General features: G+C 43.0%; 1 protein-coding gene across 1 annotated transcript in view; it reads right to left on the bottom strand.

Annotated features, from left to right (window-relative positions):
- Nucleotides 1-843: 843 nt before the first annotated feature.
- LOC115128763 (plectin-like) overlaps nt 844-26,766 on the bottom strand; it is a 74,298-nt gene continuing 48,375 nt past the window's right edge. The window contains exons 21-34 of the mRNA XM_065017673.1: nt 25,747-25,901; nt 25,429-25,555; nt 24,950-25,133; nt 24,686-24,706; nt 20,334-20,491; nt 19,387-19,565; nt 19,112-19,250; nt 18,560-18,916; nt 18,234-18,317; nt 18,037-18,141; nt 17,825-17,923; nt 13,079-16,429; nt 5,418-12,650; nt 844-5,283 (exon numbers count right to left, since the gene is read on the bottom strand). Of these exons, the coding sequence (XP_064873745.1) occupies nt 6,285-12,650; nt 13,079-16,429; nt 17,825-17,923; nt 18,037-18,141; nt 18,234-18,317; nt 18,560-18,916; nt 19,112-19,250; nt 19,387-19,565; nt 20,334-20,491; nt 24,686-24,706; nt 24,950-25,133; nt 25,429-25,555; nt 25,747-25,901 (11,325 nt within the window). The 3' untranslated portion in view covers nt 844-5,283; nt 5,418-6,284. The remainder of the gene's footprint in view (nt 5,284-5,417; nt 12,651-13,078; nt 16,430-17,824; nt 17,924-18,036; nt 18,142-18,233; nt 18,318-18,559; nt 18,917-19,111; nt 19,251-19,386; nt 19,566-20,333; nt 20,492-24,685; nt 24,707-24,949; nt 25,134-25,428; nt 25,556-25,746; nt 25,902-26,766) is intronic.

Here is a 26,766-nt window from a genome sequence, read left to right as displayed (position 1 = left end):
TCCTTCCTGCTGTCCTGTACCTTGCCCCACCACACTGGATTATTGATCCTCAGCCTGCCCTGATCCTTCCTGCACCTTGCCCCACCACACTGGATTATTGATCCTCAGCCTGCCCTGATCCTTCCTACTGTCCTGTACCTTGCCCCACCACACTGGATTATTGATCCTCAGCCTGCCCTGATCCTTCCTCCTGTCCTGTACCTTGCCCCACCACACTAGATTATTGATTCTCAGCCTGCCCTGATCCTTCCTGCTGTCCTGTACCTTGCCCCACCACACTGGATTATTGATCCTTCCTCCTGTCCTGTACCTTGCCCCACCACACTGGATTATTGATCCTCAGCCTGCCCTGATCCTTCCTCCTGTCCTGTACCTTGCCCCACCACACTGGATTATTGATCCTCAGCCTGCCCTGATCCTTCCTGCTGTCCTGTACCTTGCCCCACCACACTGGATTATTGATCCTCAGCCTGCCCTGATCCTTCCTGCTGTCCTGTACCTTGCCCCACCACACTGGATTATTGATCCTCAGCCTGCCCTGACCCTGAGACTGCCTGCCATTCTGTACTTTATGGACTCTGATCTGGATTATTGATCCTCAGCCTGCCCTGACCCTGAGACTGCCTGCCATTCTGTACTTTATGGACTCTGATCTGGATTACTGACCTCTGCCTGCTCTTGACCTGTCGTTTTTCCTGCCCCCTGTTCTAGTAATAAACTTTTGTTACTTCGACATGTCTCCATCTGGGTCTTCCCTGAAATGTGATATTGTTTGAGTGTAATTATCTACATGCGTACATATTTGCATCAGGAAAAACATTTAATTACTCAAGACATTGCATGGACTTTTGTGTTGATGCCTCATAAGTTTATTTACATTCTGTTAGGTGTTACATTAAAGTACAATGTCACCCTTTCAAAACGCCATTGTAAGCATGCTTGAAAACCCAACTTTAAAGTAAATCCTTCAAACATTTTTAAAAGGCTTCACAACCAAAAATGTATTCTCAAATGGATACAACTATTTATATTTTCAACCAAGTTAAATGTCCTGCTTTAAATGACGTGCAGCTTATAAAGGCTTCATAAACACTACATATATGTGTTACAAATCATCTACAAGCATATGTCATGCTTTATAAAGGGTTCATAAATGTGGCATAACTGTGTGACATAACCACCAATCTCACATGTGACATAACCCACAATGTCAAATATGACATAAACCTGTACTTTATAAATGATGGCATAAGCACAGCTTAATAAAGGCTTTATAAATCATATTAAATTGAAGGTTCACAAAGCATTTATAACCCTGTCATGCATCTTGGTAGAGCATTGCAATGCCAGGAGAGTGGGTTCCTGAAAACACTCATACATAAAAATATATTCACGCATGACTGTGAGTCACTTTTGATAAAAGCGTCTGCTAAATTTGATATTATTTTAAAACATTTCTAGGATGGTACAACATCTTTCCCTCTTGTGTGCATAGTCAATATTGGACCAGACCTCAACTTTCCCCAAAATACTGTGCTGCAGGTTGACACACTCTGTGCAGTCACGCACAGCAAAACACGTTGGCGAGGCATTTTAAAATCCATTTAGATTTTTTGCCTACTTATGTTTTCTTTTCCCAAATAAAATGTTCTCAGTTTTGTTTTTCCAGCTTTCAGATTTCCCCAATTGTTTCAGGTTCTCCCTCGTTTTTCTTTGACGTTTTTAATTGAAAAACTACAACATTTGATTTTCTGTCTTCACTACAAAGCTTAAGCCGCATCAGGGGATGACTTTTGAGGTATGTGAAAAATCTATGAAACATATATTTTGAGTGTAGTTGCCCTTGAATTCAGTGCTCATGCCCTGCATTGTTGTTTGGTTAGAGGGCTTTTTGTTACGGAACAATCGCACATGTGATGATTATGTGCAGTGATTAGCATTATGACCATCAATGGATTGGGTGGAGTAAAAGGCCAGCAACACTCACTGTACACTGTACAGTGATTCGCATTCCAAATGTAATACAAATGTCACTTATATATGAACATATATGAATCATTGTTAATGTTTAGACAACTATTTTTCATATATCATGAATACAGATTATTGACACTTTTATACTATGAATTCAATACATGACGTACTTTTATTTGGAAGAATTCCTCAATTCCGTGACCCGGAAATAGTTTTTTAGCGTTACCGACAAGATGCTGATCATGTGATGAGTTCGCAAATCAAAATGCCCAATTGTGGTGCCACTGGACAGTGATAAACAAGTTAACCTTTATTCCTTGTAATTTAAATTGACTAGAGTTGAGTTAAATTCCATACTGTAGCTACCTCAGTCGTTATTTCAAATAATTTCGGTAACTTCACAGCAATTGCTAGCTAGCCAAAATGTTCCTAGCTAGCAGGCTCAGCTAAATAAAAATCCCCTTAGATACAGACATGTCTCATTGTCATGTCATCACATTTGTACATTAAATAATAGAATAATACGAATCAAATGGAGTTTCTGGCGCTGCACAGAAAAACAGACATGCTAACTTTCTTTGTTGTTACTTTTAAGGTTGGAACCAACATGCAGTACCTCCAGCAGGCAGAGAGGCAAGAACCATCAATCCACTAGCTCAGGGACAGGCTACAGTATTCACAGTCCTGTGTAATGTTCAATATAATTGCTTTGCTGGACTTTTTGAAACTTAATGTATTCGTCTTTAATGTTTATTTGTTTTAGCTTTTAGTGATCATTTCTTAAGTGTTAATACATATGTGTTTACATCATTAAGCTTTTATGGGTCTGTTATGAATGACCATAGGTGTCTGACTTTATAGTCAGTACAGCTTCATATGATACAAGGCATTTATGTATGTGTTATAAATCACCAAAGGGGTCTGACTTGAGTACAGCGTCATGCAAAATACATCTTTACAGGACTATGCAAGTATTACAGGACACTACAGTGTCAATAAATAGGTTATTAACGTTCGACTGAATTCTGAAGGTTCTATCATGATCCAAAGGTTACTGTAGGATGTAAGAGGTATTTAAATGGGCTGATGGACTTGCAAAGACCTGATGGGCCCAACAACGCACGGTATGGCTTGTTTCTGTGTGTGCGTGTACTGAGGAACATGTAACTTGGCGCCAGAAGACAGCCATTTTCATTTTTTAGGTTGGGGGCTTTCATAAAGGTCAGTGTTTCTTGGTGTAATGTCGTCCCTAGACTATTGAACACACCACACATTTAAGCCTGTGATATCAACCATTCAAAGCTGGCCTTAGTGGAGTGACCACAGAATTCTATAGGAGTGACATTACAGAATAAAGTACTTGTCATCATCACTAGTTAACACAGTTAAAAAGTCATAATTATTGCTAAACCCTGCCCATTTCCACAATTGATCTTCTTAAAATAAGATTTTAAACCTAACCCTAACTAATGAAGGCCAAGTTTAATGTGTTGGTCAAGCAGACCTTCCGCATATTTGGGCGGATGTGTCTGGGAATGAGATTAGGTGTAATGTGACTAACATGACTTCACTTTAGAGCGTATTCCAATCCCTTGACCCAACATGTCTCCCTTTATAAAGCACATGTTGCTATCATATTCCACATAGAGGGTTATGTCACATTTGACATGGGTGATTATGACACATTTATGAACCATTTACAAAGCATGACATACGGTGCTAGATACTTTAACACATTTATGTAGTGCTTATGAAGGCTTTATGAAGCCTTCATAAGATAAGCTGAATGTCATTTAAAGGGGGATCAAACATGCAAAGCAATAATAAAATATGTATGACAATATTATGGAAATTTAGATTTTTTTTACAAAGGAAAGCACTTTTAAGGAACAATAAAACAAACAATTGTGGTGGAAAATATGAACACTGGTTTAGGAGGCAACAAGTGATTAAGCTTAAAGATATTTTTCAAATTTACACTGACTGTACAAAACATTAGGAACATTACTCTTTCCATGATAAACTGACCAGGTGACAGGTGAAAGCTACGATCCCTTATTGATGTCACCTGTTAAATCCACTTAAATCTGTGTAGATGAAGGGGAGGAGACAGGTTAAAGACAATTGAGACATGGATTTTGTGTGCCATTCAGAGAGTGAATGGGCAAGACAAAAGATGTACCTGTTTTTGAACGTGGTATGGTAGCAGGTGCCAGGTGCACCAGTTTGAGTGTGTCAAGAACTGCAACCCTGCTGGGTTTTTCACGCTCAACAGTTTCCCATGTGTATCAAGAATGGTCCACCACCCAAAAGACATCCAGCTGACTTGACACAACTGTGGGAAGCATTAAGAGTCAACATGGGCCAGCATCACTGTGGAACGCTTTCAACACCTTGTAGTCCATGCCCCGACGAAATGAGGCTGTTCTGAGGGCAAAATGGGATGCAACTCAATATTAGGAAGGTGTGCATAATGTTTTGTACATTCAGTGTATAATACAGTGTACAGTACATAGCTTGTCAGTACATTTCAAATGTTATAATTATTTTTAGCTCTAAACATTTATTTAAATATTAGCCCTGTACAAATGTTCTTAGTTGTATTATATAGAAATAAAAGGGTTTTGATGCGGTATGAATACTGTATGATGCATAAATTGTGTCATGAACTTGGGAAATACCTGATAATAATGATAATATATAATTTGAACTATGGGAACTGTGTCCGTTTTTTTCTCCAGTTGTGAATCACTCAATTTACAGTACAATTCGCACCTTGTAATCGACGCAACCCTTTGATGCATTGAATATGCAGGCACTTACAAAAACATTTCAATACAGCAATTGTGGTTTGTGTGGAGGTGGTTAAAGACTGTTACTGAGATCAGGTGGAGGTGAGCAGGCAGAGGGTCAAAGTTAGACGCAAGGTTGTGGTTTGTGTGGAGGTGGTTAAAGACTGTTACTGAGATCAGGTGGAGGTGAGCAGGCAGAGGGTCAAAGTTAGACGCAAGGTTGTGGTTTGTGTGGAGGTGGTTAAAGACTGTTACTGAGATCAGGTGGAGGTGAGCAGGCAGAGGGTCAAAGTTGAAGACGGTCAAAGCAGTGATTCATTCTATTTTGCTCAGTTAACAACATCATCCTTTATTTTTTTTAAATAAATGGCTGAAAAATAAAAAACAAATAAAACAAATGATGGACATGTATGTCGGTGCAGTCTTGAACATTGCCGGTGATCTTCTTTTTGACTTGAGGTTTTCAGGATATTGGAAGACATCAAAGCATCAGCACACAGAGGAGGAGTGGAGATGGCTAAGGGAGTCAAATACAGACAAAACTTAGATTTCAACAAAATTAAGAAAAAAATACTTGAAGATACAGCATTTATTTAAGATTCACGTCTAGCAAAAAAAAAAAAAAATCAAAGAAAGGATTTAGAGACTCACCTTTCAAAAGTCTCCAGAGAAGCCATGGTTCTGCTGAGAAGTTATTGTGATTTGTGATTTGGGGCATTCTTTCACTTCAAGTGAGTTTGTCCAGGTTATATTATGTTGGGATTGCCATCCTTGGAATGCTCTCTCCATAAGGTGCTTGACTGTATTAAAGACTGCATAGTTTTAACTGATTGGTAGTCCATTGTATATTACAAGAAGGGGATAGGTAGAATCCAAACATTAGCAAAGTATTAGCGGCACTGTAGCCGAGATGAGAAAAGATCTTGAAGCTTGATTTTTGTTTAAGCATTTCTTCCAGTGTTATAATAAGTAATTGTCCTGTGACTCCTTATTCTACTCTGCAGATTGGATGCTTTCCTTTCTATATATTTGTAATGACAGACATCCGTTTAACAGCTTTTACATGTAATTTGTTTTTGCCATAAAAAGGTATACTTTATAATAGATATTGTTCTTTCTTTGATGGAATTTAACAGAAATATATAAAAATCAAAATTAAATTTTTACTCAAATGTCTGAAAATGTAACTATAGAAGTATAATGAATTAGAACTAATAACAAGCTGGCTTAAAAATGAAAAAAATATGTCAATATGTCTAACACTGAAAACGTTATTATCAATATAATTGTAGTTGCTAAAAATACAGCTCTTCTGTATGTAAGCATATAAATAATGGCAACATTGCCAGACTACACAAAACAAAAGAGAGCAACCAAAAATGTACTTCAAAAAGATTTAACTGAATAAACTATGGACAAAATGTAAAGCCAGCAAAAAGATGTATAATATACTGCAGAAAAGCCCCATAATAACGACATGCAGAGCAGAATAAAGGTAGTCTATTTTTCTAATAAGAATTAGGCAACTGGTGAGTAATTGGGTTGTATTGTGGTGAATATTCTCTCTTCAGAACTGCAGTTCCTGCCCATTGCTGATGATGTCAGGGCCTGTGCTAGCTCATCCATGCTAAGTCCGCTTTGTAATCCTGCATTATATCTGCGCCCATAGCTCGTCGAGCTGAAGGAGGAGGGGGAAAAGTTAGTGGAGAAACCAGAGCCTGTGGCATCAAAGCTCCCTCGTCTGGAGCCTGACCTGGAGCCAGTTCTTGAGTCGGGCCGGGAACCGGATGCTGACCCAGAACCGCTAACACTGTAGGGACTGTAAAGGCCTTTACTTGATTGAGAAGAGGCTTCCAACAGACGCAGACCAGAACCCTCCTCAATCATGCTTCTATCCATGGCATCCTTGTATGAGATCTTAAGCTTTGTTTTTGGACAGGTGAGATATTTGGAGTATCCACTGACATCTCGTAGCTTTTGTGCAGTACGTGCATCTAAGGTGCCCTTGTTGACTGCAACGTCTAGTGGAACTCTGCCAGTGACCTCTGGTTCGATCAAACCACCAGTTAGATATTGTACTTCCAGGAATCTCTGACCCGCCTCATAGTACAACCACCCTTTTTTTAATGCTTGTGCAGCAGACATTTTTTTTTTGGTTCTGGGATCCTCAAATCCATTGAAGGCCTTCTGTGCCAGGTTGATTCGGTCAACCATGATCTTATCCACAAGTCCCATGTTCATTGCATCTGAAACTGAGAACTTCTCTCCAGTGTTTGGATCAATGATGCCACCAACGCAAGCCTGAGCCTCCAGCAATCTTTGACCTGTGATATTGTCCACAAGATTTCTGTGCATGGCTTCTGTGACAGACACCTTTTCCAATGTGTCAGTATCCAGTATTCCAGCCACAGGCACGGTTTCTTCTGTTGGGTCATTCCATATTGTTGCTGGGGGTTTGATAGAGGGAGCTGGGCTACTGGAGTAAGATGATGTGGACCCGAAAGAGGATGACCTGGATCTGGTGCCAGTTATGTTTCCGGACAACATGTCTGCAAACTCTGTGATGGACAGAGTTCCAGCACGGTATTGATCCAGAGCAGACTGGTCAATGAGGCCCTTTGTGATTGCATCATCAATGTCATACTGTCGGCCAGACCTCCTATCAATGATCATGGACTTCACAACACCATCAGATGAGGTTATAGTAATCTCCTCCCACTCACACTCTTGCTCTGCAAGCTCCATGTAGGTCTGTTGATCTATAAGTCCTTTGCGATATGCCTCATATACAGACATCTCTTTGCCTGTCTCTGGGTCAACAATGACTACCCTGCGTTTACGCACAGACGATTTAGAGGATGTCTTCCTCTCACGTTTCTTTTCTTTCAACAGCAAAAGTGCTAGTCCAGTTTCCGGGTCAATCATACATCGCTCCATCAGTTGCAGGTAAGTGAGGTTCTCCTCAGTGTTAGGGTCAAAGAAGCCTTTAGTGTCATCAGATGGGTCTGTAAGAATGCCATTCATCTCCTCATCAAACAGGCCACGTGTGTAGGCCATCTCGACTGGCAAGCGGTGACTCTCTTCTGGGTCAATGATCCCACCAGTGGCAATTTGGGCTTCCAATAGGCGAATGCCGTGGTCTTTCAGAATGAGACCCTTTTTCATGGCCTGGAATAGAGAGATGATCTTGCCAGAGTACGGATCCCTGTAGCCTGTAACGGCACGCTCAGCAGAGATGAGCTTGTCTTTGAACTCTGGACCAACAACTCCCATTTTAACAGCTTCACCAACATTCAGCTTCAGGTTCTTTATTGGGTCAATTATATATCCTGTTGCTGCTTGAGCCTCAAGAAGTTCAAAGGCTGTCCCGGGTCTTATCATGTTCTTTTTCATTGCTTGGTAGATGGACAGACGGTCTTTGCTGGATTCTACATATACTCCGGCAATGCAGCTTGTACCCTCAAGGTACTTCTTCACTTCTCTGCTGACCTCCTCTACTGAGATAAGGCCTTCAGTGAGATCATTGTATGTCTTTTGGTCAATAATCTGTGAACGAAGCAGCTCATCTAAGGTGATTTGCTTTCTGAGACCCTTGAAAAGCAGCCTTCTGTCGGCCAGTGAAAGTAATCGCAGACCACTCTCTTTATCAGCTTTGCATCTCTTCAGCAGCTGGGCGTAGGTCTGTCTCTCCTCTGTGGTTGGATCAACATAACCTTGTACATCACTGTTTGGATCAGTGATTCTGTCATGCGTTTCCTTATTGATGTATCCGCGTTGCATGGCAACATCTGTGGGAAGGTGAAAGTAGTATTCTGGATCCATAAGTCCCCCAGTGGAAGCCTGGGCTTCAAGGAGCCTCAGGGCATAGTCCTCAGGAACAAGGTCTTTTTTCATCGCTTGGAAGAGAGAGATTACTTTTCCACTGTAAGGATCCTTGTAGCCAGTGACTGCCCTCTCGGCAGAGAGAAGTTTGTCATGGATTTCAGGGCCGACTAGCCCTTTGCGCACAGCTTCGTCAACTGTTAGCAATTCTTCTTTCACAGGGTCAATGATGAATCCTGTTGCCGCTTGGGCCTCCAGGAGACTGATAGCAAAATCAGACTTAATGAGACCTCTCTTCATGGCCTGGTAAATACTAACCTTAGAGGGGGAGTCTGAGAGGATTCCAGCAATACTGCCTGTGCCAAACAAATACTGCTTTACAGATGGCATTTCCATGACCTCCCGGATAGTTTTCTTCTCTTGCTTCAACAGATTGTATGTTTGAAGGTCGATAATGCGAGAACTATAGAGCTCCTCAATAGTGACTCTTCGTCTGATCACATCACAGGACATGCTCTGCTCTCCTTTCAGGATCTCCCTTTGTTCAATGATTTCAATGACGATGATGATCATTCTCTCCTTTGTGATTTGCCCGAGGCGATACTGCTCCAGGAGCCTTAGCTTTTCCTCCTCCGGGAGAAGGTTTGACCCCATGACATCCCATAGGGTCATTACCTTCCCTGCATAGCTCTGATGAGGGATATCCACTTGAGTGTTAGTCAAGTCTGTCTGTGCCATTTCTTCAGTGTATACGTATGACTTTTCCACAGGACTTTGAGCTTCAGCCTTTGATAACGGCAGGAAGCACAGACCGGTATCTGCATCTCTTATGCATTTCTCTTGCAGTTGTTTGTAGGTGGAACTTTCATTATTGTTGGGATCAATGAAAGCTTTGATATCCCCTGAGGGGTCAGTGAAGTTATTAGCCATTTGCTTATTGAAATAGCCACGTTGGAAGGCCACATCATTTGGAACACAGTGGCTGCTGACTGGATCAATAATCCCTCCTGTGGCCACCTGAGCTTCCAACAGGGGAATAGCATGTTCTCGTAGCACAAGCTCCTTCTTCATGGCTTGGAAGAGGGAAATCGTGTTGCCCGTGTATGGATCTCTGTAGCCAGTCACTGCTTTCTCTGCTGACAGAAGTTTCTCGTGAACCTCAGGACCAACAACTCCTGCTTTCACAGCATCATCCACAGTGTACCTCTGGTTTTTGACAGGATCGATAATGAAACCGGTTGCTGCTTGTGCCATGAGCAACGAAAGACCTGTATTTTGTCTCAATATGTTCTTCTTCATTGCTTGATAAATGCTAACCTTTTCCTTTGATTCGCCCATATAGATGCCTACAATCTGTCCATCTGTTCCTTGCAAGTACTTTCTGACTGAGTCAATGTCACTGATTTCTTTGGGTTTCTTTTTACCCTGTTGGAGTAGATCATATGTAGCTTTATCAATTATTTTGGATTCAAACAATGAGCTGGCAGTGACAGATGACCTAAGCCCTTCAAAGCTGGCCTGTTCCTTTTCCTGTTTCTTAGCCTCCTTTTCATCAACCATTGTGACAATGATTGTAATCATTCTTTCAATAGTCACAGTTCCAGTTCTGTACTGTCGAATCAACTCGATTCTTTGTTCCTCTGTAATATATTCAGAGTTTATGATCTCCCAAATAGTGACTTTCCTTCCTTTGAAAGGTCCATACGGCAGATCCATAGTTGCCTGGTTCAGGGCATCTTTGATCTGGACCTCAGTGTATTGATGTTCCTCTTTTGACTTACAATGTCCCTCTTTTGACTTTTGAATTGCTTTCTCTGAGAGCGGAAGAAATGGAAAACCAGTCTCTTTGTCAGTGACACATTTTTTCATGAGCTGTACATAAGATGCATTCTCCCACATGTTAGGATCAAAGAAAACTTTAGTTTCATCAGTGTTGCTGCTCAAGGTCTTGTTTGTTTCATCGTTAAAATATCCACGTTTGCAGGCAACATCATGTGGGATGTGATAACTTTTAACTGGATCAATTATACCTCCAGTTGCAAGCTGAGCCTCTAGCAGACGGATACCCTGGTCTTTCTTAATGAGGTCTTTCAACATTGCCTCAAATAGGGATAGATTCTTTCCAGTGTAGGGATCTTTGTACCCATTAACAGCTCTCTCTGCAGACATAAGTATTTCATGCATCTCTGGGCCAACAAGACCTGATTTAACAGCCTCATCCACAGTGAGCTTCTGATTTTTGACAGGGTCAATTACAAATCCAGTCCCAGCTTGAGCTTCAAGAAGAGTCAATGCAGTCTCGGGAGAGAGCATCTGTTCCTTTACAGCTTGATAGAATGGTATTTTCTCATTTGTTGACTCAATGATCACTCCAGCAATGCTATGTGTACCCCTTAAGGCTTTCTTAACAGGCTCCATCTCAGAGATTTCTTTGACAGTTGTTTTACCATTATGCAATTTGTTGAACAGGTCTTTATTGAGGATCTTAGATTCTAGAAGTTCAGCTGCAGTGACAGGAATCCTCAGACCGTCAAACACAATTTCATTCCTCTTCTCTTTGTCTTCCACAACGCTAATTACAATTTTGATAATTTTTTCCACAGTAATTTTTCCGGTCTTGTACTGGCGAATCAGATCCTTCCTCTGTGCCTCTGTGAAATACTCTGAGTTAATGATTTCCCAAATGGTCACAGTCTTTCCTTGGAATCTTCCAAATGGTACAGAGATATTCGCTTTAGTGAGTATCTCTTTAGTTTCTTCAGTTGTGTAGGTCTTGTAACTTTGTGTAGCTTTCTCTGTGATTGGTAACATAAGTAGGCCTGTCTCTGCATCTGGGGTGCATTTCTCCAATAGTTGCTGATAAGTGAGGCTCTCCTGAGAGCTTGGGTCAATGAATAACTTTGAGTCATCAGTAGGGTTTGATAGAGTTTTGCTCATCTCAGCATCCAATTGGCCCTGCTTATAGGCTGTCTGGAGAGGCACACGGTGACTATTGACAGGGTCAATTATTCCACCAGTTGCAATCTGAGCATCCAGAAGTCTAACGGCCTGGTCTTGTTCAATCAGACCTTTTTTCATGGCCTCAAAGAGTGAGATTTTGTCTCCAGTGTAAGGATCTTTGTAACCAGTAGCTGCTTTTTCTGCAGAAAGCATTTTGTTATGGAGTTCTGGACCTATTAATTCCTCCTTTACAGCTTCATCCACAGTGAGCATTCTGTTTTTCACTGGATCGATGATGAACCCAGATGCTGCCTGAGCTTCGAGAAGCATTGTGGCAGCGCCAGGAGAAAGTTTATTCTCTTTCATGGCCTGATACACACTCATTTTTTGCTTGGCTGCAGTCAAGACTCCGCCAACACTATTCTTGCCTTTGAGACATGTTTTCACTTTCTCAGTCTTGCTCAGGTCTTTCACTGTGGTTTTGCCTTTTTTCAGCTTATCAAAGTCCTTCTTGTTCAGTATACCAATGTCATGGAGCCTGCTGGCAGGAACCTTCTCCCTAATCCCATCGAAAGAAAAGGGTAATTCTTCGTTTTTCTTCTCACCATCAACTACTGCAGACCCATCCAATACTTTCTTTGTTGTTCCCACCATTGTCATTGCAATCAGCTGATCTTCAGGGACCTCATCCGTTTGCATCTCCATTTCTTTAGTGTGGGATTTTGCTGATGTTTTTAATGTAGAAAGTTGCTGCAGCTTCTCTCGTAGCTTTTCATTCTCCTCACCCAACAATTTCTCTTGTTCAAGCCTTTTCTTTTCAAGATCCTGCATCTCTTTCTGCTTGTTGCTCATCTCGTCCTCAGCATCCTTCTGCTTTTTAACAGCGGCATCCATTGTAGCGTGGAGTTTCTTCTTCTCCTGTTCCATCTGCTTCCTTTGACGATCCTGCTCATCTTTGAGATCTTTGGCCTTCTTAACCTCATCCTCAAACTGTTTCTCAAGCTTATTTTTCTCTTCTTCAATGAGCTTTTCTTTTTTCAACAACAATTGTTTTTCTGTCAGGAAAGTCTGCTCAAGAACGATCTTTTCCTTTTTAATTTGTTCCTGTTGGGCATTGGCCATCTAATTTTGAGAAAAAAAAGACAAAATTAATACAACTCCAAACATACCTTCTTCACATGTTCTTAACATTCTATTACACTGATTATAACTGCTAAATAATATAATCAATATATTTATATATAAATGGTATTGTATATACAGCATATAACTGTATTCTGTATTCTATGATTGGAAATGTATTTGAAATCGGTTTAATTTTGAAATGCAATTATAAACATTTGCTAGAAAACATAATTGGATTTACAAAATGCAGCAACATTTGGTAATTCATGAGCAATTGCTGGACACTTAGTATTGTTGACAGTCTCTGCAATTCACATGAATACTTTGGACCTCCTTTATGTGTTAGTGTTTTTGAGAAGGTTATGGATATTTGCAAAGGGGTTTGCACTTTTTATTTCACAGGATTATTTCACATTCTGCAATACCTCTTTAGAATTGTTCTGTAGATCTGCAGCCTCTTTTTGTAATTTCTCATTTTCTTTCTGAAGGTCAGCTATGGCTTTGCGTAGGTCATCAGACTCTTTGCTGCTCTGTAATCTCTGCACCTCCAGTTTCTCTACAATTACTTTTTCTGAAGCATGTTGCTCTTTCTCTTGGAGACGAACCCTGATCTCATCTGCTTGTTTCTTGAATTTCTTGGCCTCCTCTTCTGCTTTAGACTGAGCATCACTAAGCTGTGTCACCCTAAGCTTCAGTTTTTCTGCCTCCACCGTAGCTTCATGCTGCCTCTTGCGCTCAGCCTCTAGGGATTTTTGGAAGCCCTCTGTCTCCTCCTCAAAACGTTGCTGCATCTGCTGTTTGTCCTCCAGCAGTTTTTGGGCCTGCTTCTGAGCCTTGTCCTTTTGTTTCTGGAGATTCTCTGCCTCAGCTTTCAGTTTAGCTGCTTCTTGGATAGCTTGCATTTTCTCCTTCAGCATTTTGTCAGCAATTGCCCTCTGTTCTTCAAGCTCGGACTCTGTAATCTGTCTCTCTCGGGCTGCCTCCTGAGCTTCTAAGCTTAGCCTGGCAGCATCCTCCGCAAGCTTCTTCATGTTCTCAGCTTCCTCTTCCAGGAATTTCTGAGTATTATCTTTGTCTTTACTCATGAGACGCTGGTTTTCATTCTCAATTCTAAGCTTAAGTTTGACCAGCTCCTCCATCTGGACCTTGATCTTGAATAGCTCATCCTCCACTTGAGCTTTCTGCTTGACAGCATTGCTAACTTCATCCTTCTGGCGCTGAAGCTCTTCATCCAAAACAGATTTCTGCTTATCAGTCTCATCCAGTCGTTGTTTCACCTTTGTCAGCTCCTGCTCAACTTGTTTCTTCTGCTTCACTGTTTGTTCAGCTAGCTTTTTGTGCTTGGCCATCTCTGCATCTGCCTGCTGTTTCTGTTTCAGAGCAGCAGCCTCAGCTTCTGCTTGCTTTGCAGCCTCCTGCTCTGCTTCCATCCTCAGTCTCTCAGCATCCCCCTGAGCCTTGGCCTGTTTGGCAGCCTCAGCTTCAGCTGCTTTCTTCTGCTTCTCAGCATCCTCTGCTTTTTGACGGAGTAAAGCAGCCTCTTTCTCAGCTTTCTCTTTCGCCTTCTCAGCTTCTTGTACAAGATTCTTAGCCTTGTCAAACTCCTCTTTGAGCTTGCCCTGGAAAAGATTGTCCTCTTTCTGCTTGACCAGAACAGCCTGTGCTCTCTTTTCTGCAGCACTACATTTCTGTGCAGCCTCTTTGGCTAGACTAATCTGTTTCTCTGTTTCTTTGTCAGCATCCTCCTTTTGCTTGTTAGCATCAGCAGCAATCTTTTTAAGGCGCTCCACTTCTTTCTGAGCTGCCTGGCATTGACGCGCTGCCTCTTCCTCTGCTGCAGTGATCTTTTTTACTTTCTCTTCAGCTTGCTTCCTTTTGTTCTCCTCCTCTAAAGCATGCTTTCTGAGTTTCTCTGATTCTTCCTCCGCCTTGACTTTGTTCTTATGTGTCTCATCTGCAATGCCTTTAAGCTTGTTCAACTCCAACTCAAGATCCAACTTGCCTGTTGATGCCTCCTCAAAGTTTAGTTTTAGTATGCGAATCTCCTCTTCGACCACCCTCCTCTGCTTAAGAGTTTCCTCTACAATCTTCTTCTGCCTCTCCAATTCAGAATCAGAAGTTTTCTTAAGCTGGGTGATCTTTTCATCAATGTCTTGCTTGTGCTGTTTTGCTTGGTCTTCCAGGACCTTTCTCTGATAAGCCTCATCTTCGGCTTTTCTCCTAAGTCGCTCATTTTCTGCCTCTTTATCCTTCAGGGCAATCTCAGCTTCAGTTTTCAGACAAGTTGCTTCATTAATGGCTGCCAGTTTTTCCTTGAGTATCTTCTCAGCCTCTCCTCTTTGCCGAGCTGCCTCATCCTCTGCTACCTGCCTCTGCTTCTTTGCGTCTTCAGCAATTGATCTCAGCTTAGTCGCCTCTTCAGCTAGTTGCCTCATTTTCAATGCCTCAGACTCAAGGAGATTTCTGCTTTTCTCTGTTGTAGACATGGTCTCCTTCTCAGCTTTGGACTTCATCTGAAGAAGAACTTCCATTTCACGTCTTACTTTGGCCAGTTCATCTTCTAGCTCTTTCCTTTGTTTTACAGCAGCATTCACCTCATTTTTCAGGCGCTGGAGCTCTTCATCCAATAGAGACCTCTGTTGCTTACCATGGTCAAAGTCAGCCCTTAGGCGAATTAGCTCTTGCTCTGCAGAGAGTTTCTGCTGGGCCATTCCCTCTGCCAATTCCCTCTGTTTCTCCAGCTCCTTCTCTGCCATTTCCTTTTGCTTAAGAGCAGCCTCTTCAGCCTTAGCCCTTTTCTTTGCCTCTCGCTGAGCGTTCTCTTTCTGCTTCTCTGCTTCCTCCTGAGCCTGGCTCTTCTTATGGGCATCTTCCTCAGCCTGGAGTCTCAAACGGAGTGCCTCGTTGGCTTTCTGCCTCCACTTCTCAAGTTCCTTCTCTGCTTCCTCCCTGGCTTTGTTGGCTTCCTCTTGTTGCTTCTTGAGGCGCTCTGCTTGTTCCTGCAACTGAATAACAGTGTCCTGTTCTTGTTTCAGTGATGCCTCGAGCTTTACTGCCTTCTCGTTAAAGGACATGCGTTTGGTTTGCAGCTCGGTGGCGGCACTCTTCTGTGCCACCTCCTCTGCAACCATGACCTGCCTCTGCTTCTCCTCCTCTGCCTGTTTCATGCGCCTCTCTGCCTCTTCAGCTTGCATCTTGAACTTCTGCACCTCATCCAAGGCCTTCTGCTTTTGCTTGGCAGCCTCTTGTTCTGCCTCCGCTTTGTGTTTCAGCTCCTCCTCCGCGTTACGCTTTTTCTGAGTCTCTTCATTCACCTGCTTGCGAAGCTTCTCTGCCTCCTCCTGAGTAACTTTTCTCAGTCTCTCAGCCTCGACAGCCATGTCCCTGAGCTGCTGAACTTGGGCCTCAGCAGTGGCCTTCTGCTTTATGGTGGTCTCTAATTGGATTCTGATGATGTGGATCTCCTCTTCTATCTTGGTGTGACTGTACAGTGCCTCCTCAACCTGCTGGCTCTTGGATTGGATCTCTTGCTCTGACAGGTTCTTGAGTTCGTGCAGCTGCTGCTGTATGTTGTGCTTCTGTTTCTCAGAATCCACTTTCACAACCTCCCTCCTGCTGACCTCTTCTTTCATTTTCAACTTGAGCTCCTGGGCTTCTTGTTCCGCTTTAGCGATAGCTTTTGCGTGTGCCTCAGCTAACTGTCTTTGTTTGTCTAATTCAGCCTGCATCTCAGACAGCTTTTTTCTCTCCTCCTTCTTTAGTATTTCAGTAGCTTTCTGTATTAGTGGAAGCAAAAAGTAAAGGGAAAAACAATGTTAAGTATTACAGTGTTAGAATATAAATGTTTGAGTTGATTGAATTACTCAAAAAAAGTAAAACGTTTAAGTACATGTAGGTACACATACAGTGGGGTCCGAAATGATTGACACTCATTATAAAGATGAGCAAAACTGACTTTAAAAAGTTCCAATGTTTTTGAACATACAATATAGCTCAGTATTTGAATGATGTATTTTATACAGTAATTTCTGCTCATCTTTATCAAGGGTGTCAATCATTTCGGATCCCATTGTGGAACAAAACGTTACTTCAAATGAAAAAACATTTGTTATCTAGGGAGAGAAATGTTTGTTATTTGCTTTAGGGAAATAATCACACATATCTCGTCACATTTACTTAATGTATGGCACATATAATGAGACATTTTCACAACATTATTTGGGATCTTGAATGGTATATCATGCCAAATAGGTATTTTACCTTGGGTCTTTTGAAGTAGCCATTTAATCTTTCATTACTAAGATAAAATACGAATCAATCAAATAACACTTTTCAATGTACTGACCTAGCTACTACTCTTCAACTTTACCTTGGACTAAGATTGCATTACCTTGGACTAAAATTGGAACTAAACTTGAAAGGACAGAAGCTGAAAAATAATAATTTGCAAAGAGTGTATTACCCATAGAGAATATGCTTGGTTTGAGTTAGGTTGGAAAATAAAGGGGCTAACAAAACTGGTTACTTGAAATAATCATTCTGAGGTGGTAGTTAGTCAGACTGCAGAGTCCTAATCACCAGATCAGAGAAAATGGAGTGTGCAGAAATATTTTGTTTCAAGAGTGAAACAACAAATTCAATTGCAGAAGAAAAAAAGGCTGGGGTTGAATGGGGAGCCTGATGTTTGCTTCAGATTTGACTGGATACTGTAGGAAAACTAATTTGCAAGTGTAATTTAAAGACTTATTCCACATCCATGAACCACAGTATAGGGAGAATGAGAGACAGATACTGTTAGTGACGTCTTAGGGATGTGCTGCAGCACCAGAATTTGAAATGACTCTTTTTTTATTAGTCACCTTCCATACTGCGATGAGCTATACTAAAACTAATTCATTTCCTCATAGACCACATCAGCTAAAATATATTGAACCCTTTAATTAATACATTAATACATAAAGAGAGTGTTTTATAGTAATTGTTGTTATCGCCTGGGTATTCAAGTCTGTTTGTGCCATCATGTCACTCCTTGACATGCCAAACATCTAAATAGTTGACATGGGCGCACAAACAGATCTCGGACCAGGCAATTGTTATTTTGGTTGGTGGGTTTAATTCAAGTTGTCGGGAGCAGGGAGCTGCTGCCTGCCTTCAATGTGTCCCTCAATTACCTCCTCGTCCTCAAGGCGGCGCTGTGTCTCCGTGATAAACTTGATGTACTGGCTGGTCAGAGTCATTAGCTCACTGTAGCGAGTTCTCAGAGTTACATACTGAAAGACAATTTCAGATGTTTAGTAATCCCATTGAATTGTTATCAACTTTAAAGCTACTGTAGCTGTAAAAGACTATTAAATAAATTCCTCATTGTGTCTATATGACCGACCTCTTGGATGATATTGTCAGATGCACACTCCATTTTGGTTTTCCTAAGGGGCGAAGCCAGGGGCTCCACCAGAGCTTTGTACGTCACCACCTGAAGCTCATAGTCCTGGGGAAAACACATGGACATAATATAATCATTTTATTAATGCAACAAATCTCCATATGCATGATCTTGTTTTAAGGGATTTGCATACGCACCTTGACCGCGTCAATATATGCCCTTGCATGTTTTTGACACTCCTCAACCTTATCTTTGTTCTTCTCGATCTCTTCTAGGAGTTTCTACAATGATAAAAGATTGGAACACTGACTGTCATGATAATGTAACATTATATTCCATCATCGAGCAAAGAAGATTCATCTCCACTATTTGTAATGGAAGCCTCCTGCTACATTGTCTTGGGTGCCTCACATTGGTGGTGGATGAGGTGAGTTTCCCCTTTACTATGGAAATCACTTTGAGCATCTAGGTTTGAAAAGCACTATATAAATCCAATCAAATATTATTATTAGTCGTAGAGTACCTTCTCCTGTGCCAACTGTTGCATAAGGGCCTTGCTGTCGCCGATGGGCATGGCCTGGATCTTCTCCTGCCTTTGCTTGGCATCACCGAGCCATCTGATGAGCCAGTCATAGCTCTCGTGGTAGGCGCACATCTGCCTCCCCAGCAAGTCCAGTTCCTGTTGGCGCAGGTCTATCTGGGCAAACACGACCTGCCAGCGCTCCTCTAGCCCGGCCACTAGTTGGCGGTAGTGTTCCAGCTCGGTGTTGTGCTCGCTGTGGACCACCTTAATCCGCTCATTCACGGCCCCCGCCTTTTTCAGTTCCACCTGGAGATTGTCGAACGTCTTCTGGTCATCCTCTGCCTCGCCACGCATTGTCTACCAGAGTGAAAGAGAGAGAGAGAGAGAAAGAGAGAAGGAGAGAGAGATAGAGAAAGAAAGAGTGGGAGAGAGAGGAACATCACTACAAATGCATAGAAATCATTAAGTTACTGTCGGATAACCAGTCCATGTAAAAGCATTGTCTATTCACCAACGGATAGAATACAGTTCATTCTAACAGAGACACTGTACCTTTAGCTGGGTGTGGTAGTTCTCCACCTCTTTTTCATCTGTTGGCATCTTGTTTACGTCTCGTAAACGGGCTTCATACTTTTTGAGGGTGTCCTCTGCTCCCTTTGTGCTGCGGATCACTATGTCGATGGTCTTCAGTCTGAACAAGGAATGGTGTATAGTGTTAGCTGTATATGTAACATGACTCAGATCTACTATTTAGATTGAAGATGTCACTTATTGGTCCTATGGTTTTGATACGCATGTCGTAACAATCAGAGTCGGGAGGAACTCACTTGTCCAGGTACACGGACGACAGGCTGTAGACGTGCTCCATCTTCTTCAGCGTAATATCCAGCTCAGAGCGCAGTACTGGGGTGGAGCCGGACTGCTGAGGAGATGCCAGCACCTCCTCTGTCTTCTCAGCCACATTGGTCAGGTCTTTCTTCAAGCCCTCCAACTCTGACTGGACTTTCTATGAGCAGAAAAGGGAATAATGGACCATAACTGGCTATTCCACCTGGGCATCCAAGCAGTCATGGAGTTGTTAACAAGCTAACCAGCAATGTACTGTAAAGTGAAATAGGGACACAAAGCTATTCTGAAACTTCTTACGATCAGAAACGAGCAGATGGAACATACTAAACAGCATGACTGATCTAAAAATGTTAGTTTGTCTCTTCTACTGTCTAACTTCATTTACTTGACACACACAAACTTTAAATAGCTTCCTAAACAGTAACCCCATGTTAAATGCGACCTGGCTCTGTTTAAATAGCTTCCTAAACAATAACCCCATGTTGAATTTGGCCTGGGTCTGTTTCAAATAGGCATGTTATCTAATTTGGGCTCAAACTTCATTACAGATCTACCATTAACTCTGTTTGCTTTGGGATTGGATGTGTGATTTATAGCAACCATTTACCAGTGGCCTGGCTACCCCTGAGTCTAAATTACATAGATACTGATTTTTTTCTGTCTTGGTCGAGAAACAGCTACAACAGCAAATGTATCTTCCTCCATTGCCGTTAGACCCATAGTGAAGTGCCCGAAAACTCCCAAGGTGCCCCTATAATGTATTGTTGTATTGTCTTTGTGTTGTTCTTGTCTGTAACTGTTATGCACTGTGTCATCTATTTTGTGTGGACCCCAGGAAGACTAGCTGCAGGATGTGCAACAGCTAATGGGGATCCTTATAAACTAAACAAAAAAATGTCACTGAGGGGTGACGTCACTGCAGTACCTTCTGCTCAGCGGTCCTCTGGGCGCAAGCCTTGAGCGGTTCCTTGTCCACGGGCTGTCGCAGATGTGCGACGGTGCGAGTCTCACAGCCCTCCAGCTTCAGACACAGGTCCTTGATCTTGGTCAGGTAGCTTCGGCACTCAGATTCATCTTGCTCACCTGAACAGAACAGAAGAAGTTGAATTTACAGATCAATAGGACTAGAATTCTGGATCAGAAAATAGTGCTCTGTTCCCTGATTAATATTGAATGATAAAAAGAGCATATAGCTATGTATTTGCTTAAAATTATTTGGCTACATGGGCTGCATCCCAAATGGTATCCTATTCCCTATACAGTGCATTACTTTTGACCAGGGCTCATAGGGATGTGGTCAAACGTAACGCACTATGTAGGAAACAGGGTGCCATTTGGGATGCATCCACGGTTATGGTACAATAGTACAGTCAAAATAAAATATAATAAAATAGAAAATATAATAAAATCACATTTTATTGGTCGCATACACATTTTTAGCAGATGTTATTGCTGGTGTAGTGAAATGCTTGTGTTCCTAGCTCCAACAATATATATAGCTGAAGAATATGTGGATAGTATATCTACAGCAATAGTTGAATAGAATGGACTTGACTAGAATACAGTATACAGTGCCTTCGGAAAGTATTCAGACCCCTTGACTTTTTCCACATTTTGTGACGATTGTTATACAAAGCAAAAACAGTTTTTTTTTTTTTAAATTGTTGCAAATTTATGAAAAACAACACACAGAAAGACCTTATTTAGATAAGTATTCAGACCCTTTACTATGAGACTCAACATTGAGTTCAGCTACATCCTGTTTCCATTGATCATCCTTGAGATTTTTCTACAACTTGGGAGTCCGCCTGTGGTAAATTCAATTGATTGGACATGATTTGGAAAGGCACACACCTGTCTATATAAGGTCCCACAGTTGACAGTGCATGTCAGAGCAAAAACCAAGCCATGAGGTCAAAGGAATTGTCTGTAGAGCTCTGAGACAGGATTGCGTCAAGGAACTGATCTGGGTAATGGTTCCAAAAAACGTCTGCAGCATTGAAGGTCCCCAAGAACACAGTGGCCTCCATCATTCTTAAATGGAAGAAGTTTGGAACCACCAAGATAATTCCTAGAGCTAGCCGCCCGGCCAAACTGAGCAATCGGGGGAGAAGGGCCTTGGTCAGGGAGGTGACCAAGAACCCGATGGTCACTCTGACAGAGCCCCAGAGTTCCTCTGTGGAGATGGGAGAACCTTCCAGAAGGACAATCATCTCTGCAGCACTCTACCAATCAGGCCTTTATGGTAGAGTGGCCAGACGGAAGCCATTCCTCAGTAAAAGGCACATGAGAGCCCGCTTGGAGTTTGCCAAAAGACACCTAAAGACTCACAGACTATGAGAAACAAGATTCTCTGGTCTGATGAAACCAAGATTGAACTCTTTGGCCTGAATGTCAAATGTCACGTCTGGAGGAAACCTGGCACCATCCCTACGGTGAAGCATGGTGGTGGCAGCATCAGGCTGCTGTGAGGATATTTTTCACCGGCAGGGACTGGGAGACTAGTCAGGATCAACGGAGCAATTTACAGAGATCCTTGATGAAAACCTGCTCCAGAGAGCTCGGTTCACCTTCAAACAAGACAATGACCCTAAGCACACAGCCAAGACAACACAGGAGTGGCTTTTGGACATGTCTCAATGTCCGTGAATGGCCCAGTCAGAGCCCGGACTTGAACCCGATAGAACATTTCTGGAGAGACCTGAAAATAGCTTTGCAGCGACACTCCCCATCCAACCTGACAGAGCTTGAGAGGATCTGTGCCAAGCTTGTAGTGTCATTCCCAAGAAGACTCAAGGCTGTAATCGCTGCCAAAGGTGCTTCAAAAAAGTCTGAATACTTATGTAAAAGTAATATTGAAGTTTTTGATTTATTTACATCTTTTAAAACCTGTTTTGTTTTGTCATTATGGTGTATTGTGTGTAGATTGACGGGGGGAAATTATTTAATCAATTTTAGAATAAGGCTGTAACATAACATAATGTGAAAAAAGTCAAGGGGTCTGAATACTTTCGGAATGCACTGTACATATGAAATGTGTAAAACAGCATGTAATCATTAAAGTGACCAGTGTTCCATGTTTCTATGGGCAGGGTAATGGATGGTAGCCGTCTAGTGCCAGGGAGTAAGTTCAGGGCAGGGTAATGGGTGGAAGCCGGCTAGTGCCAGTGAGTAAGTTCAGGGCAGGGCAGGGTAATGGGTGGTAGCCGGCTAGTGCCAGTGAGTAAGTTCAGGGCAGGGTAATGGGTGGTAGCAGGCTAGTGCCAGTGAGTAAGTTCAGGGCAGGGTAATGGGTGGAAGCCGGCTAGTGCCAGTGAGTAAGTTCAGGGCAGGGTAATGGGTGGAAGCCGGCTAGTGCCAGTGAGTAAGTTCAGGGCAGGGTAATGGGTGGAAGTCGGCTAGTGCCAGTGAGTAAGTTCAGGGCAGGGCAGGGTAATGGGTGGTAGCAGGCTAGTGCCAGTGAGTAAGTTCAGGATAGGGTAATGGGTGGTAGCAGGCTAGTGCCAGTGAGTAAGTTCGGGGCAGGGTAATGGGTGGAAGCCGGCTAGTGCCAGTGAGTAAGTTCAGGGCAGGGCAGGGTAATGGGTGGTAGCAGGCTAGTGCCAGTGAGTAAGTTCAGGGCAGGGTAATGGGTGGTAGCAGGCTAGTGCCAGTGAGTAAGTTCAGGGCAGGGTAATGGGTGGAAGCCGGCTAGTGCAAGTGAGTAAGTTCAGGGCAGGGTAATGGGTGGAAGCCGGGTAGTGCCAGTGTGTAAGTGTGTCAGTTCAGGGCAGGGTAATGGGTGGTAGCCGGCTAGTGCCAGTGAGTAAGTTCAGGGCAGGGCAGGGTAATGGGTGGTAGCCGGCTAGTGCCAGTGAGTAAGTTCAGGGCAGGGTAATGGGTGGTAGCAGGCTAGTGCCAGTGAGTAAGTTCAGGGCAGGGTAATGGGTGGAAGCCGGCTAGTGCCAGTGAGTAAGTTCAGGGCAGGGTAATGGGTGGAAGCCGGCTAGTGCCAGTGAGTAAGTTCAGGGCAGGGTAATGGGTGGAAGTCGGCTAGTGCCAGTGAGTAAGTTCAGGGCAGGGCAGGGTAATGGGTGGTAGCAGGCTAGTGCCAGTGAGTAAGTTCAGGATAGGGTAATGGGTGGTAGCAGGCTAGTGCCAGTGAGTAAGTTCGGGGCAGGGTAATGGGTGGAAGCCGGCTAGTGCCAGTGAGTAAGTTCAGGGCAGGGCAGGGTAATGGGTGGTAGCAGGCTAGTGCCAGTGAGTAAGTTCAGGGCAGGGTAATGGGTGGTAGCAGGCTAGTGCCAGTGAGTAAGTTCAGGGCAGGGTAATGGGTGGAAGCCGGCTAGTGCAAGTGAGTAAGTTCAGGGCAGGGTAATGGGTGGAAGCCGGGTAGTGCCAGTGTGTAAGTGTGTCAGTTCAGGGCAGGGTAATGGGTGGTAGCCGGCTAGTGCCAGTGAGTAAGTTCAGGGCAGGGTAATGGGTGGAAGCCGGCTAGTGCCAGTGAGTAAGTGTGTAAGTTCAGGGCAGGGTAATGGATGGTAGCTGGCTAGTGCCAGCGAGTAAGTGTGTAAGTTCAGGGCAGGGTAATGGATGGTAGCCGGCTAGTGCCAGTGAGTAAGTGTGTAAGTTCAGGGCAGGGTAATGGATGGTAGCCGTCTAGTGCCAGGGAGTAAGTTCAGGGCAGGGTAATGGGTGGTAGCTGGATAGTGCCAGTGAGTAAGTTCAGGGCAGGGTAATGGATGGTAGCCGTCTAGTGCCAGGGAGTAAGTTCAGGGCAGGGTAATGGGTGGTAGCTGGATAGTGCCAGTGAGTAAGTTCGGGGCAGGGTAATGGGTGGAAGCCGGCTAGTGCCAGTGAGTAAGTTCAGGGCAGGGTAATGGGTGGTAGCCGGCTAGTTGTGGCTATTTAACAGTCTGATTTTTGTTCTTGGTCATTTCGATCATGAATTCATTATTTATGCTCACATAATTATTGTCATTTTCTGGAACTATATGTCTCATGAAATCCATATAATCACTCAAGCTTTTGCTCATCAACAAATAGTTTCAAAATCAAACTCAATCCACTGCCAGCTTCATGCAGGAGAAATGATTAAACAACATGATTATACAACCCATGCAAACTCATGCGATTGGACAAGGTGGCTAATGCAATGAACAGAGAAGTTAGAGAAAATCTTGAATGATGGATAGGTTGAGTGAAGTTAATGGAGTGAAACGAATCAGAACTATCAGAGAAAAAGCTAAGCCAGTCAAGAAATGTGCTCAATCTGACACTGCAACTGGGACACCTTACCTCCAGAGGGTGACACATAGCCTGTAATGTGAATTTAACAGTTAACCACTATTTCTAGACAAATGGGCCTGTGATGAATTTCAACAACGAATATTGAAATCATGATGTTCATGAACGGAAAATGCAATGGCAACTCATAAGGTGTGCAGTGCAACAAAGTGTGAAATAAAATGTGCAACACTGATGTCATTAAAAAAAAACATGGTTTGATGCTACTTCGTGTACTATATTGACCCTCTACCTGCCCAGATGTCCAACACTCACCTTTCTCCAGAGAGTGTAGCAGTCCTTCGTAGTGCTGGCTAGCCTTGTTGTAGCTACTCTCCACCTGCATGCGGTCGTCTGCACCAAACAGCTGGGAGTCCTGGCTGTCTCTTAGGAACTCTTGGTAGTGGAGTTCCAGGTTCCTCAAAGCTAGCCTGTACTCCTCCACCCTCAGGGTCTTAAACTGTAGTGATGGGGAAGAAAGATAGGAAAGGTGAGTGTGGTTAGGAAGAGTGTTAAATTCTCTTGGCTAAATTCCATCTGACCCCCCATTCCAGGACCTTTGGAATTGTATAGGTAAGAATAAATCATTTTGTGGGCCTAATTCAATTCTACAACAAAGAATTGTTGTCTCCAAAAAGTATGTGTGCATATCCCAAATGGCATCCTATTTCCTGTGTAGTGCGCTACCTTTGACCAGGCTGCACTACATATGGAATAGGGTTCCGTTTTGAGACACTGTGTGAAACTGAGCTCACCGCGGTGATGTTCCATGAGCTGATGAGGTGGATGTCTCTCGTCAGGTACTGCCAGGACATGAGGCTCTTCATGTCCACGTACAGCATCTGCCACAGGACCAGCAGGTTCTGGTGACTAGTGTCCAGACTGTGGGAGGAGGTTAGTGAACCATACAGGTGCTGGGGTCAAACGCAAGAGCACAAAAAGACTTGGGACCAGGCTAATGTTGTTAATGGTAAGGCTAAATCAAAAGTTTTGTCCATTTTGTTTCATGGTAAGGCTGAATCAAAGGCTTTTGCCATGGTGTTTTATTGCAAGGAGATGATTGGTTGCCTCACCCTGAGACGCCGCTCACTGCGTCATTATTGGTGGGAGGAACCAGGAAACAGATGGAGGGCACGGTGGCCTTGCTGCCTTTGGGGTTCTGCACCTTCCACTTGTACGGCTGAGAGTTGTCCAGCAGTACACACTCCTCCCCTCTGTGAACTGTGAGCTGGAAATAGGTACAAAATGGATGCCCACATTGTACTGTATCTGACCAGTTCTAATGACAAGCCTTCAAGCATGACTAATAAGATAAATAGAGAGAAAAAACTAAAACATATACTACTGCTTTTCTACTTCTAAGTGTCTACGCTGAGTGTACAAAACATTAGGAACAACCTTCTGCCCTCAGAACAGCTTCAATTCGTCGGGGTATGGACTCTACAAGGTGTCGAAAGGATTCCATGTTGACTAAAATGCTTCCAGCAGTTGTGTCAAGTTGGCTGGATGTCCTTTGGGTGGTGGACCATTCTTGATACACACAGAAAACTGTTGAGCATGAAAAACACAACAGCATTGCAGTTCTTGACACGAACCGGTGCACCTGGCACCTACTACCATACCCAGTTCAAAGGCACTTAAATATTCTTATCTTGCTCATTCACCCTCTGAATGGCACACATACACAATACATGTTTCAATTGTCTCAAGGCTTACAAATATTGTTTTTTACCTGTCTCCTCCCCTTCATCTACACTGATTGAAGTGCATTTAACAAGTGACATCAATAAGGGATCACAGCTTTCACCTGTCACCTGGTCAGTCTGTATCATGGAAAGAACAATGTTTTGTACACTCAGTGTATGTTTTGAATAAACACTATATTTCCACTGATTCTGATAGAATGTGCTTATACACTGTAAAACCGGATAAGACCTGGCTGCTCAAACATTTCTGAGGAAACCGATCACCTCAAGAAGTCAATAAACTTAAATAGCTGAAATAAGCAGTACTACCTTCATATTAGTAATACAAATGCAGTTTTTTAAAGTAAGGTATACTTAAATTTAACAACCCCCACTAAGCCAGCGCCT

This window comes from Oncorhynchus nerka, linkage group LG4 (genome assembly GCF_034236695.1).
Source record: "Oncorhynchus nerka isolate Pitt River linkage group LG4, Oner_Uvic_2.0, whole genome shotgun sequence".
Taxonomy (NCBI): domain Eukaryota; kingdom Metazoa; phylum Chordata; class Actinopteri; order Salmoniformes; family Salmonidae; genus Oncorhynchus; species Oncorhynchus nerka.
Note: the sequence above shows the minus strand (reverse complement) of the source record. Positions and strands in the feature narration are given on the sequence as shown.